Source organism: Carettochelys insculpta, chromosome 26 (genome assembly GCF_033958435.1).
Source record: "Carettochelys insculpta isolate YL-2023 chromosome 26, ASM3395843v1, whole genome shotgun sequence".
NCBI classification, from domain to species: Eukaryota; Metazoa; Chordata; order Testudines; family Carettochelyidae; genus Carettochelys; species Carettochelys insculpta.
Window position 1 is genome coordinate 10,831,582 of NC_134162.1, and position 13,731 is coordinate 10,845,312.

General features: G+C 49.3%; 1 protein-coding gene across 1 annotated transcript in view; it reads right to left on the reverse strand.

Annotated features, from left to right (window-relative positions):
- SLC45A3 (solute carrier family 45 member 3) overlaps positions 1–13,731 on the reverse strand; it is a 41,465-nt gene that overhangs the window by 8,659 nt on the left and 19,075 nt on the right. Inside the window, exons 2-3 of the mRNA XM_074977447.1 lie at positions 3,763–4,166; positions 1,922–2,749 (exon numbers count right to left, since the gene is read on the reverse strand). Coding sequence (XP_074833548.1) covers positions 1,922–2,749; positions 3,763–3,934 — 1,000 coding nt within the window. The 5' untranslated portion in view covers positions 3,935–4,166. The remainder of the gene's footprint in view (positions 1–1,921; positions 2,750–3,762; positions 4,167–13,731) is intronic.

The window sequence follows — 13,731 nt, forward strand, 5'->3', positions numbered from 1 at the left end:
GGGGTATGGCGGGGGTGGGAGGGGAGGTGACCCCCTGCTCAGCTTGCTGAAAGCCAAGCAACTCTGGGGACTCAGTAGGGTCCAAGCAAGGACGTGCTACTCTACTCCATAGACATCAGCACATTTCAACACAAGCCCCGCTGGGAGAAGAGGAACCAGATGTGCAGCAGCAGTGAGAGTCTCCCCACCTCGCCTGTCTCCATAGCCCACTGGCTCCTGGGATAATCAGATGAGATTAGGCGCAAAGGACCCCCAAACCATCCTGCCTGTCACTTTAGGAGAGCTCACCTCTTTGGGACAGGGATTGTCCCCAACAGGATGTTTGTACAGCACCTAGCACAATGGGGCTCTGATCCCTGGTGGAACCTTCTGGGGCTACCACAGCAGAACCATTAAGTAACAACTAAGGTGACTCTTGCACTGCCAGGCACATTACAGGTTGAACCTCTCTAATCCAGAACTCTCTCTCACCTGTCAACATCTGTAATCTGGCATGATTTTAGTTAGCTGGACAACCACTTATCACAGGTGTGGCCTTGTTTCCTGTGATCCCATAAAGTTTGTTTACAGCCACCAGTTTTGGCTTTCCATGTTCTGTGCTGTTCTTTTGCTCTAATGTACCCCAAATGTCTTCGAAGAGCCCAGTGAGCAGTGGAAAGGTTGGTAATGCACTAGACAATACTGACTTCCCATAGTCTGGCAAATTCTTTTCTTCAAGTCCCAAGGGCACCACACAAGAGAGGTTCAACCTGTGTTATGAATGGTTAGAGCCTAGCAAGATGCAAGCAGGAGAAAGGTTGATGATATATGGGCTGAGAGGGCCAGAAACCAAGAGGCTCTGGAGCTGAGTCACAGGGTCCCAGAGACATACCCATGAAGGGAAGCCAGGAAGAGAGCAGGGTAGGATTGATTCAGCCAGCCAGGAGTCAGATGTCTGCACATCCTTCTCGCAGCACGATTCAGCTCAATGCTCCCAGGGCTTTGCACCCGTCTTTAAGTGATTTACGAGAGGCAGGAGAGCATCATTAGTGCCACTGTCTAGATGGGGAAATTGCCTGGCGAGGAGACTTGTCTGAGGTGACAGAGGACAAGCAGTAAAACCACAAGCGCCAGTGGAGCACACTGACTGCCAGAGCACTGGACTAGCATGCCAGCCAGTCAGGATCTCCTCCCCATATTTCATCATTCAGAAGAGGAAAGTCACCCCAGACTGTAGTGGAGCAACGGGGTAATGTTGCCTGAGGAGTGAGATGGGGAAGGAGGGGGCTCCCTCAGCCCAAAACGATCAGCTTACATCCCAGTGAGCAGGGGATTTTAGGTCAAGGAAACTCATGTTGCCAGGTGCTGAAGACTGGCAAAAACTAGGGATGGGTCAGTGTTTGCAACACCCCCTAGAAAGCAGCTGGCTTTTGGTTCTGCTTGGCACCCACCCATGCCTCAGTTTTCCCACCTGTAAAATGGAATGTTCTTTTTACCCACCTTTCAGATTTGGGAGTAGAATACGATCAATAGTCGTTAAACACCAGGTAGCGTCAGGCAAGTGGTTCTGGTCCTGGCAGTCTCTCGCCCCAGACTACACAGCAAAGCCATGTGTGGCCCGTGGGCAGGCGGCTGGACTCCATGATAATGTGTTTTGCCCAAGCGAAGCACAACATGTTGCCAGCCACATTAATATACCTCCCTCCCTGCCTCGATCCCATCTAGAGAGGGTACCCAATGCAGACCCACTCATGCTTCAACTGGGAGTGTCTCTCTCAGCCTGGGTAAACAGACCTATGTTGGAGGGTCTCACAGCAGTGCGGACATTTTGGCTGAATCTGACCTCAGCCCCAGGGGGGAGAGCCGACACCTAAAGGTAGAAGCCCATCTCTCATCCCCTCTCAGTGTTTCTAATCCCCTGCAAACTCTGCTGGTTCATTACCTTCGTCGTAGTGACGTCTGGCTTCTGTGCCCGGCTCGGCCCTGGGCACCCCCTGGTACAGCCCCTCGCCCACGAAGTCCGTGTAGAACAGCATGAAAGTCATGAGGGCCATCCAGCTGCACAGTTCGGCCACGAAGAGCCGCCGGATCACTTTGGGGATGCGGCAGCAGAAGCCATGGAGCTGTGGTAGCAGAGCGCAGAGGTTCCGCCAGGCCTGGATCAAGTACCTGGCTCGCAAGAGGCTGTTGGGGATCTGGCAAGCACAACAACCAGGGTAAGAAGGCTTGGGGGAGGGCTCCTTCAATGCGGGGACCCCCAGAGCGTCCACCTGGGCCCCAGCTTCCTCTGTCAGAAAGAGGGTGGCCAGGATGCAGCCTAGGAAGATCAGGGCGAGGAGGCTGAAGAGGCACTTCTCCTGCCCCCCCAGGTAAGGGGCCAGGAAGCTACCGGCCCAGTCGATGGCGGGCAGCAGGTAGCCGACGCAGCCGCCCAGGCTGATCATGAGGGCGTACATGGCGAAAGCCTGCTGGCAGCTGTCAGGCTCCTGGAAGAGGTCAGAGAGCAAGGCCTCCAGGGGAGTGAAGCAGACCTGGCCGCAGAAGTCCAGCAAGCTGATGCCCAGGATGAGGAAGGCTATCTCCAGGGGGTGGGCATTGAGGGCTAAGAGGCCTGCCAGGCGACCAGCATGGGGGATGATGAAAAGGCTCAGCAGGACTCCCAGGCACAAGACCCAGATGAAGGGCCGCCGGCGGCCGTAGCTGCTGTGCCAGTGGTCGCTGGCGGAGCCAATCAGCGGGACAAAGATAAGGCCCAGGATGGGACCGATCCCTGGAATGGAGACAGAGATGTAGCTTTAGGGGCAGCATCCTAGCATGGCTGGTGATCTCCTGTGCGCAGCAATAAAATCTAGGGCCGAGGCTTTCACAAGTGATGAGTGATTGTGGGTGCCCCTCTGAGCTTACAGGCAGAGCAACCACCCTCTGACAGTCAGGCCTCTTTAAGTGGTCTCGAGCTGGACACCCATAGCCATTTGTGAACACCTGGGCCTTCGCTCAGCCTCCCCAAAACACCATCCTCTGTCCCCTTGCTATGTGGAGCTTTAAGACTTCTTGGCAACTCAATGAGAGCACATTAAAACAGCCCCCCACCCTGCATGTCAGTGTGCTTCATCAACTGTAAGCCATCAGGGATATCCCCCCCTTTTAGAGAAGGGAAAACTGAGGCAGGGACCTGCCAGAGACACAGGCAAAAACAGAACCCAGGAGCCCTGGCTCCAGTTGCACCAACAGGCATTGCAGGCTTAGGAGGAAGGTGGGAGGGAGGCGTGGCTCTCCACCCTGGAAGGGGTGGGGCCAAGGACAGAAGGGGCGGGGCTTGGAGCAGTCAGCCCTGGACACACTCCCATGCTCCCCTCTGAGCGGCCCACAGTGCTCTGTGATGTTTCCAAGGAGCCCATGCGGTGGCCCATGCAACTCTTTAAAAGCCGGGCCTAGGGGCAATTGCCCTTTTGCCCCCTCCCACGCTCCCCATGAGTGGCTCTGCCTGGCTGCTAGTCCTCAGCTCTAAGCCAACAGGCTGCACATGCTCCCCAGAACAGAGCTCTCTCAGCTGATCAGAGCCATAGGTGCTAAAAATATGGTTGCTGCAGCAGCCCTGGCTTGAAGTGGTTCCCACTATATACAAGGGTTATAGTTTGGTTCTCAACCCCGCCCCCCGCCACTATAAACATTCTTCCAGTACCCTGACCAGAGCATGAGGATACAAGTCAGCATGTCCCCACTGCTCTCTGTGCCCACCGAGGGGGTGAGCTTCTCGGTGGAGGAAAGAAAGAAGCCACCTACCCAAAACCATGGTCATAAACTTCTCTTCCACCCCAACTTCCAGCAAGAGTGGTGGCACGTAGGTGATGCCAGCCGCCAGGCAGACCTCCAGGCCGAACGTCAGGGAGTTGACCAGCAGGAGCTGGGCTTTGCGGTTGTGGAAGAGCATGCTGACCCACGCTCTCTGAGCCATGCTGCCCTCACATCACCGGAGCATTAGAGGGCTGTGTCACCCAGACAGCAGCATTCCTGGGGCACACGACAGCCAGACGCCAAGGCCCGAAGTCTCCTTGCACAGCCCATTTTTATCAGCGGCAAACAGCCTGTCTCCTTCTTCTGCTTTGTGTGCTCACAACGAGGCAGAGTTGAGGCTCAGGTCAACAAAGTTCATACTCTAGGTCTCTTGCCCTGCTTCACCTTCCAGTCTATGGAGCAAAGAAGAGAACGCCTTAGAAATCAGACATCCATGCCAGGGCAGATCCTTCTTAAAGGGACCCAAACTGGATGCAGCTCTCCATTCCAACAGCACCAGCCATCTGGAGTGGGATGCTAAGGGGCAGTCACGAGGGCCCCCAAAACAAAGTCACTCCCACTGGCCTTTGCAAACAGCATCAACGTCGTCAATACCAAAAGCCCACAGTTTCGAGAAAGGCTAAATTTTGGGAGGCTTAGCTCCCTCACGGCCAGTCACCCAAACCCTCTTCTTTAATTGGCATCACAGGTGTGCTGAGAGGCTGTTTAGATGCCTGTTGTAATAGATGCCATGCAACCCCATGTAAGAAACCGATCCTTTTCCAGAACTTACACGTTAACTAGACGAGACAGCAGAAAGGAAGGATTATCTTCATTGTACGGATGGGCAACCATGGCAGAGGGAGATTAAGTGACTTGGCCAAGTCACTTGATATAATTTCAGGAAGGACCAAGAGCTGATCCCAGATCTCCAGCCTGGGCAGCTGTCATATGTTGTTCCTGCCTGGATGCACACAGCTCTCAGGTCAATTTAACAGTTTAACTGAACTAGGTACTCATCTTGGCGGGAGCATGACATTCAGCAGCACAGACGGTGCCTCACAAATAAACCTGACCTAGCATGGCCTTCTCTAGCAGGGAAAGGCAATGACCATAAGCTTTAGTTGGTTATCTGAGTTCATGTTGCCAGCTGAGTCATCTGTTTTCCCGTTAACTGTTCCACTTCCGTCACCTTGCTCACGCAGCTCCTCACAGGAACTACATGAGGGTGAGCCCAAAGCAAGGGGTAGGGTGGTTACCAGAAGCCTGTAGATAGACCATTTCCAATGCGACAGAGAGATAGCTGTGTTAGTAATGCAGCACTTTAAAGACTGACAATATAATTTATGAGGTGATGAGCTTTCGTGGGACAGACCCACTTCTTCAGATCACAGCCAGTAAGGCTATGAAGAAGTGGGTTTGTCCCACAAAAGCTCATCACCTTATAAATTATTTTGTTAGTCTTTAAAGAGCTACATGTCTGCTTTACCGTTCCAGTGCATTAGATCTTTTACACTCAGCAGGAGCTGGCCTGGTGACTCGTAAGATGGCAGAGAGAACAGCAGATCCCGGCAGCTGCACTTCAATAGGTGGGATCGTTGATGAGGGCAAGACTTCAAGGTCAGAACAGCTGTTCATGTGCCTTAAAGCTGGAAATCAAGCCACTAATGCTCTTTCACATCTTTTTTCCCTATCTAGATTGTTTATTGTGACCAATATCCCACAACAGTGGAGTGTATTTTACAGACTCATTACAACATCCTAGGGAGGCAACTTTCAGTGCTCCCCCTTTCATAGATGGGGAGCTGAGGTCTCGTATACATCAGGAAATAAATCTGGATTAAGGGAGGGTGTGAAATTAAAATGAAATTCCTGAAGAATTCCATGTGTGGCTGCTTCTCTTCCAAAATAAGAGCACCTTATTCTGATTTAGATTAATCCAGACTGGAAGTGGATTACACTAATTCAGAATAAGAACAGCCACGCATGGGGTTATTCAGAAATAGGGAATCAATAACAGTTATGCTGGGAAAACTCCCCATGCATACAACAAACCCTAAAATCGAGAGAGGTTAAGGGTTTGTAGGGTGAACTACAGTAACTCCCCTGCGTGGGCACTGTGGAGATGAACTATAGTGTACCTTAACACCAAGTAAGTGCCTTTTAGCTAGTGCCTGCAGCATTCACATGGGACAATTAAAGCACTGCACACAGGATGCAGCTCACACCCCACAGTCTGAACTGTGGGGCTATGTAGACATAGCCTGGGGCTTTGTCTGCACACCTAAGTTTAAAGCGCAGCTGCAGCAGTGTAATCACAGCGCTAGCCAGAGCTATAGGCACACCACCTCTTCAAGGGGAAGAGTGAATGGTGCTGGGATCCTCTTTGTGCTCAGGGATGGGTGGGGGGCTGTTCAGACCCTGGAGCACACCAGTTACAACATAGTGAAGTAGCAGTGTGGACAAACCCTAAGTGACCTGCCCCACGTTGCACCTGTCCCGTGGTTTGTTAGGAGCATGCTGGAGGAATAGGTGGTTTGGCTACATAGAAACATGCAGGCAAGAAAGGACAAATGTACTTAAAGTGGGAAGTTAAAACATATTAACATGTTCCTCCTCGCAACATGTCTCATTCAGAAGTGTAGTGGCCTAAGGGCTTGTCTACATGAACAGTTAGTTTGCAGCAAGGTGGGGTGTGAATCTACTTGTGCTAGCCTGTCAGGAACTGTTACTGTGCACCCAGATGACAACCACATTAACAGTGTGTTACAACACTTTGAGGTAGTCCAATATGAGGCCTAGATCAAAGTGCTCTAACAGACTACTAATGCACAGCCAGGCATTTGCAGGAATGATTAACCTCTGGCAGCCTTTACTGTGGGGGTATTTTCACACCCAGCTTGCCATGAAGTACATTAATCCAGGGATGCACAATGTGAAGGGCCGGTGCACGAAATTTCATAAACCAGGGGTGTACAAAGGGGTGGGTCAAACCTGTGAAATTTTTTAAGTGGGGGAGCAGCACAATTGGCTACTGGGTTTCAGGCTCATACATCTCATTAAAACTGTTCAAAACTGTTATTGTTTTTATGTCTATTCATTCACATTTCTATACCGATTCATAAAGTTTTCACATTCCACAGACTTATTTTCTTACACATGCTACAAGTTTTCCCCCCCCGCCCCCATATGAACATAACTGACATTTCTATTGTTTTGGATCTTAGACAGACTGGGGAGGGGGAGGTTGCTAACTGCAGGGATGATAAGTGGGGCCTGAGGTAAAAAGTTTATTCACCCCTGGATTAATTCATACTAAAGCAATCTAAGGACCCTTTACTTCTGAATGTACTTTACTTCAGTGGGCTGGGAAGACCTGTAAACCTCCAGAGCAAGGAGCTGGATTAGATACCTGGCCCAGACAGATTTGTGCTGGTCACCCCTGTGATTGAAGTGCCACAAGAATGTGTGTTCTGTAACTCCACGGGGAAAACATACATCATCCCCCCAAAATCACCTTCATTGCTGCAGCAACTGAGTGAGTCGTCCTGAAGAATTGGGATTGCTCCACCAGCCAAACAGCTCAGCCCAGTCTTGGGGAACAGTCTATCCTCAGATTCAGAGCATCATTCCCAACCTTCCCCTGTTCTTAAAGGAGGAGCCTTTCCACCGAGTTGAGAAGTTCATGGACAGTCATTAACTCATCCCATATAACTAACGCCCATGGATTCATGCCAAACGTCTCTCCCACTCCCACTCAATTTTTTGTAACAGAGTAAAAGCTGTGCTAGTCTATATACTAGCAAAGCAAAAGAGCAGAAAAGTAGCACTTCAAAGACTAACAAAATATTAGGTGAGCTTTCAAAAGCTCACCTAGTAAATCATTTTGTTAAGTCTTTGAAGTGCTACTTTACTGCTCTTTTGCTCCAATTCTTTGTGATTCATTCTCTTGCCCACCGATTCCTAAGGATTAATGATTTCGTGGTGCATCTTATTTTGTGTTATCTTCCTTGGAAGATTAGGTGCGAGAGGCAAAGAGGCAGCCCCAGGCTGGCATGGAGAATGGAGAAAAAAATCCATGCCAGGAGCTGTAAGCCAATTAATTGCTGTTGCACGCATCCACCTCTGGGGCAGAGTGGAAGGCACCGATTTGTGCAATCTGAACTCCATTGGTAAACTTCTATGTCTACAATAACTAAACATTTGGAAGGGTGTGACCACCTGGGGCCAGCTGCAGTGACCATAAATTGTTTTGGGAGTCTTCAGAATGCAAGCTGCTAGAGCAGTATTTTCCAAACTGTGCTCTGTGGAACACTGGTGTTCCACCTGATGTGAAGGGGTGTTCCATGAAAAAAATTCCTTCTAAAATATTAAATAAGGAATTATATGTGTATCAGAAATACTAAGGTATTTGAATGATATTTAGATTGTAGGTACATTAATATTTATAACACTTTCATAATAGCACAGTTGTTATTATGTGACGTGCAGAAACAGATGCAAAAACATCCTTCCCCTTAAAAAAACCTGTCAAATGTTATTTACTTTTATTTTCTAATCATTTTCTGTAAAAATAACAACATCTACAAAAACACACATTTAAAAATATGTTTCCATGCCTAATTTGTTTTGTGTTTCTTTTTCATAAAAATATTTTTGAGCTTTAAGGAAGGATAGTCCTTTTTTGAACAAGATTGTCCTTTCTATTTTTGTACAAAAGAATGACACAAGCCATCCTTCTTTCATCTGTAATATAGATGTTTTGGTTTGGGTTGCTATTTAATTTTTATATTTAATTATAGGGTTGCTAACTGTCACCCTATCCAAAGGGCATGAGTTGCTCATTCAGATGATTCTCTCGTTATTTTTTTGCTCTTTGTAAATCAACACACACACACATGCACACGCACACCCCAGATCAGCATGCATGTGTTCTGTCAATATATTACAAGCCCAAAAGTGTTCCATGGCCAAATTAGTTTGTGAAACACTGTGCTAGAGAAACAACATTAAACCTCAGCCAAGTATACAGAGCACAAACCAACACAGGTACTGTACTTTGCACCTCCAAAACAGTGTGACTGTACTAACCATTAAAACTTCCAGCACCCCTCTGAGAGTTTTCCTCCTTTCCCAGCAAGAGAAACAGGCATCCAATGAGATTTGGAACAACTTACCCCTGATCAAATTCCATGTGAGTAGCAAAAATAGGCACGGAACCCTGGAGTTCCGTCCCCTATGCTAACATGGGAAATTTGAAGGCCCCTTTAGGACTGGCCCAGATATTGTGAAACCATGAAAAACACTAACATCGACTGGGGAAGGATGGGGGCAGGGTTCCCTGTAGGCTGAGCACTTGGGCAGCCGCCCAGGAGAGATTCAGGTGCTGCCCAGCTGATTAACTGAGCACCCACCGCCAGCAGCCTGTGCTTCTATGGGTGGTGCACATCTGCTCATGCCTCAGTGCACAAAACACAATGTATTCTGTCCATGGATGGAAAAAATAGAGGGAACCCTGACAGTGGGCGGGAAAGAAATACACCCTGCTTAGATGTAGACTAGACCCTAAACAGCACAATCAGGCTGAGCATGAAGCATGTGATGGCCACCATTCTGGCCAGCACACTAGAGACTGCAGCAAGGCGTCAGCTGACAGCATGAGCTTTGACACTCTGAGCCAGAGAGCCACACAGAGCGAAAATGTAACCCACACACCTTCTGGGTATGGTGCACTGTCCCATCTAATGGCCCTGAGCCCACTTCCACAGGGAATAATCCCTGCCCTAGCCTTAGCTGAGAGCCAGCTGGCTTTTGGCTCATGCACTGAGCTCCAAAGGTCCCAGGTTCAAGTACACCCTCAGATAATCAGAGTCTGTTGGTGTTATAATAACAAGTCTTGATCCTCTGCAGATCAGGCACTAAGTTGAAGACACAACATACATGTTACATGTGCTGCGGTCCTCAATACCTAGAAGGTTCAGGGCACTGGCAGGCAACCTAAGGGCCACAAGCAGCCCATCGGATTTTACATATGACTTGCAAGACCTTTTGTTTGCCATTGCTCATGCACAGCATTACCAGATCCTGCTGGTTTCTATCAGAGCTGTTTTTTCCTACTGGTATTACTAAAATGCCACACACATAACGCAAAAGCACGTAAATTGAGGTGTGTGCCGACTGCACATAATGACAGTCAGAGCTGGGTGCTCCCTCTGCAGCCAATCACAGCACTGCTACGATCAATCAGCATGCCCTGCAAATTCTAGGGACACAAGTGCAGTTCACAAAACAACCCTCTCCTGGGAAGTCTCAGGAGAGGTAGCCATGTTAGTCTGCATCTTCAAAAACAAGAAGTCCTGTCACACCTTATAGACTACGATATTTTGGAGCATAAGCTTTTGTGGGAAAGACCCGCTTCGTCAGACGCATGAGTCAGTTCCTCTCCTGGGAGACTATCTTGGTTATGACTGTTTTGAAGCCCACTGAGAGGAAGGGGAGGCCACTCATGCAGCCCATTCACTAGCGAAGGTTGTCCAGCGCTGGGTTATGGACAGGGGTTGACAAAAGCAAAGACTGCAGATGCAAAAAGCCCCATTCCCACTCTGTAGTGCAGGGGAATTTCTAGCATTTATTAAGAGCAGCTGTAATGGGGGAGCAGGCAGTGGGATTCCAGGCTGCTCCAGAATGTCAGACAAAGGCAGAGGGGCTCAGAGTCTCTTGTATCAGCAGAGAAAATAGAGGTGTCTCTCTCCCTCACGACTGGGCCCCACTACACTTCAATAAGAAGATTCACTACAATGTACCCAGCAGCAAAGCCAGGTGTAAAGTACAGCTCGGGTGCGACCAACTGTGACCAAATTGTAGACGAGTTTGCAGCTGCCAGGAGCCCTTTCAATATAAATAGCACCTTGCTCAAAAATCTCTTTTCTTCCTATTCGGGACAAGCATTAACCAGTTTAATGCCAGCTTGCTTGTGGAGAGACAAGGTGAGTGAGGTAATATCTTTTCTTGAACCACCTTTTTTGGCGGAAGGAAGATACCAGTTTTCCAGCTTAAACAGACCTCATCCTTCTCACTGAATAGGTTAAAAAAAGTCACCTCTCCCACCTTCTCTCCCTAACATCCTGAGACCAACATGCTTACACTGTACGACTCAGTTTTGGTCACACAAGTGGGGCTGGGTTAGCGAGCCACAAGAGAAAAACTCATTTAACCGGACCGTCTCAGAGGAGCAGCCGTGTTAGTCTGTAGCTTCACAAAAAACAAGCAGCCCTGTAGCACCTTAAAGACTCACAAGTTTATTTTATTAAGCAATGAGCTCTAGTGGGGAAGACCCATTCTTCAGATCTGACAGAGTGCGTCTTAACTGGGCAGGATTGTCCATTAAGACTGGTAAAGGCACAGCGGTAAAAAAAAAAAGGGTCAGGATCAAACTGCTAGCTGGCCAGAACACCAACAAAAAGCAGCGTCTCTTGAAACTGAAGCCCATAACACCAGACTCACCTGTGATTCAGGTCAACTCCCTCCTCTGCCCTGCAGGAACTTCATTTATTAAAGCCACCCTGGCGGTGACGCAGAGCGCTCAGGGCTCCTTGCAGAGGGAGTTAAGTAGAGTTTGCAAGAAGGGGGAGGTGGAGCCAACCTGTCTGAGTGCACACACAGCACACCTATGGGGTTTGGTTGCAGAGCCCTCCCTGCCTTGGATCTTTTTAAATACTGAAGCACGGTATATTAGGGGCCTCGCCCTGTTGGCTCAGGTGCTGTACAAAGACGCAGTCCTTGCTCCAAAGACCTTATTACAGTACAACCTTCATGCTACTTCGGCTGGAAGTTCTACAGAAGAGGGTTGGAAAGTCAATCTCCCTCCCTCCCAAATCAGATGGGAACCTCCAGATTCAGGTAAACCTTGTGGCTCCAGTCCAGCTCCCACAGAATACTACTGCTGTTTAGCACCATCTATTTCCACACATGCTGAGGAGGTGTGGGAGAGGTCTTCACGCCTGTTTACTGCCCATGAAAGCAATACATAAATGGAATAAGAACAATGGGTGCAAAGCACCAGAGGTGACTAGTGCAGGAATCGGTGGGGTCAGCCATGTGCCCTCACCCCATCCCCCCCCCTTCCTGTGCTCCATCCCTTCCCATCACCCTCTCTCTCCCCAACCATGTCCCTCCCTTCTCCCTCCAAGTGGTGTGGTCTGATTGCACCTGGGGAGAGGCAGGGCACCCCCGCACTCACCAGAATTAGTGAGGTGCTGACGGTGGATGCAGAGGGGCCTTATGATGTGGGGCATTGTACACCCCTCCCACGTGTTGTCTCTGCTCAGCAGATGGTGGCTCAGACCCCAGGCTTTGCAAAGCCTTGCTCTCACCCGAGTGGATGAAAGGAGGAGGAGGGTTACACTGGTTCCTATCCTGTAAATTCTTCTATACCACCACTGGGCTCTGCTCTGAAGGAAGATTACCGGAGAGAGGCTATAACCTATGCATACCTCACCTCCAAAGGAAGAGCACTAGGGCAAACCACACTTCCCATTCCTGGGGAATTCAGGGTTCGCTGTTTGACTCTCCCGCAGGCACAACATCCCCATGAGACTCGGGTTCAAACCAGGCCCCCTAAAATCAAAGCAGAACTCGCTCCCACAACCAAGTTCTTCACACTTTATGCCCTGACTCACACACAGCTTCTTCCCTGTGGAAGGGAAGAGATGTCTGTCATCTGAGCAGAGATCTGCAAGCCTGGCCCACAAGTGGGTTTGTAGTGTAGCTGGGAAGCTATTGCAAGTTCCAGCCAAGCTTTCTGTACAATTATTTTTATACCCTCCCGACCGACCTGGCAATAGCTTTTCACTCAGAGAACCAATAGATCAGCTTGTAAAAGCTTCTTCACCTGGCAGCCAGGTAAGGTGGGCGGAAGGAGATGTGACTTGAAGGGAGCCAGCCAGAAAGAGAGGCACTTGCTGGCCAGACAAAGGGAAGTGGATCCATTTCAACAACAGGCTAACCCTGGATGCTTGACATTTTTGCTCTCCCAGGGAGGCAGGAGAGGAGAGACTAAGCATCCAGGGACTGAAAGACTGATGGGGTGTAGCTAAACACAACCGATCTGAAAAGCACAGACATTTGTTGCTCAAATGGGAAGCTGGAGGGTGGGGGCAGATAAATCCAAATCTGATAGCTGGGGGACACAGCCTTCGTGCTATCCATGGGCGGAACACATTTTGTTACGTGAGCCAAGGCATGTGCAGATGTGCACCAGCAATAGACAAAAAATGCTGCCCACTGTGGGTGACTGTGGGCGCTCTGCTAATCACCTGAGTGGCCATGTGACTCTCTCCTGGGCACCCTGCCCAAGTACCCACCTGAGAGGAACACTGGGCACAATCCCTGAAAGTGGAGCTCCTTTAGAGTCTTGCACTTGCCTTGCTAATGTCCCCTCCCTGCCCAAACGCTGCCAAGCACAGAGGAACCTGCTGGGCACTGTACAAATACAACAACAGGAAGGTGCTCCCTGCCTCAAACAACTCACACGTCAAATACAAAGACCAGAGGTCAAACAGAGACATAGTTTAAAACTGGTAGAAGACACTCCCATGTCAGCTTGGGAGACTAGAGTAGACAGGGCAGTACCTGGTACAGGTGAGCTCTATACTTCCCCTTTGCCAGCTAACATCTTAAAATAAAATTTGTCCCAACTACACTAGGGTTTTAAAGCTTTTTAGCTAACAGGCTCTAAGTAACACCTTTTATTTGAGTCTAAGCTAACCCTCCCTACAGACACTGGGGAAACTGCCTATACACAACTTGCTGTCTCCAAACAAAATGAAGAAAGGATTCCCTTTTTACCCTGAGGTTTTCCAAGCCAGGGATTTGCAAGTAACACCCACATTGCTCAGAGGAAGTGGAGATTTTAAGCTCGGTGTGCTTGCAAAGTCTGGCTGGATCAATAGTCAACTGTCAAATGACGTTCCTGCCTTT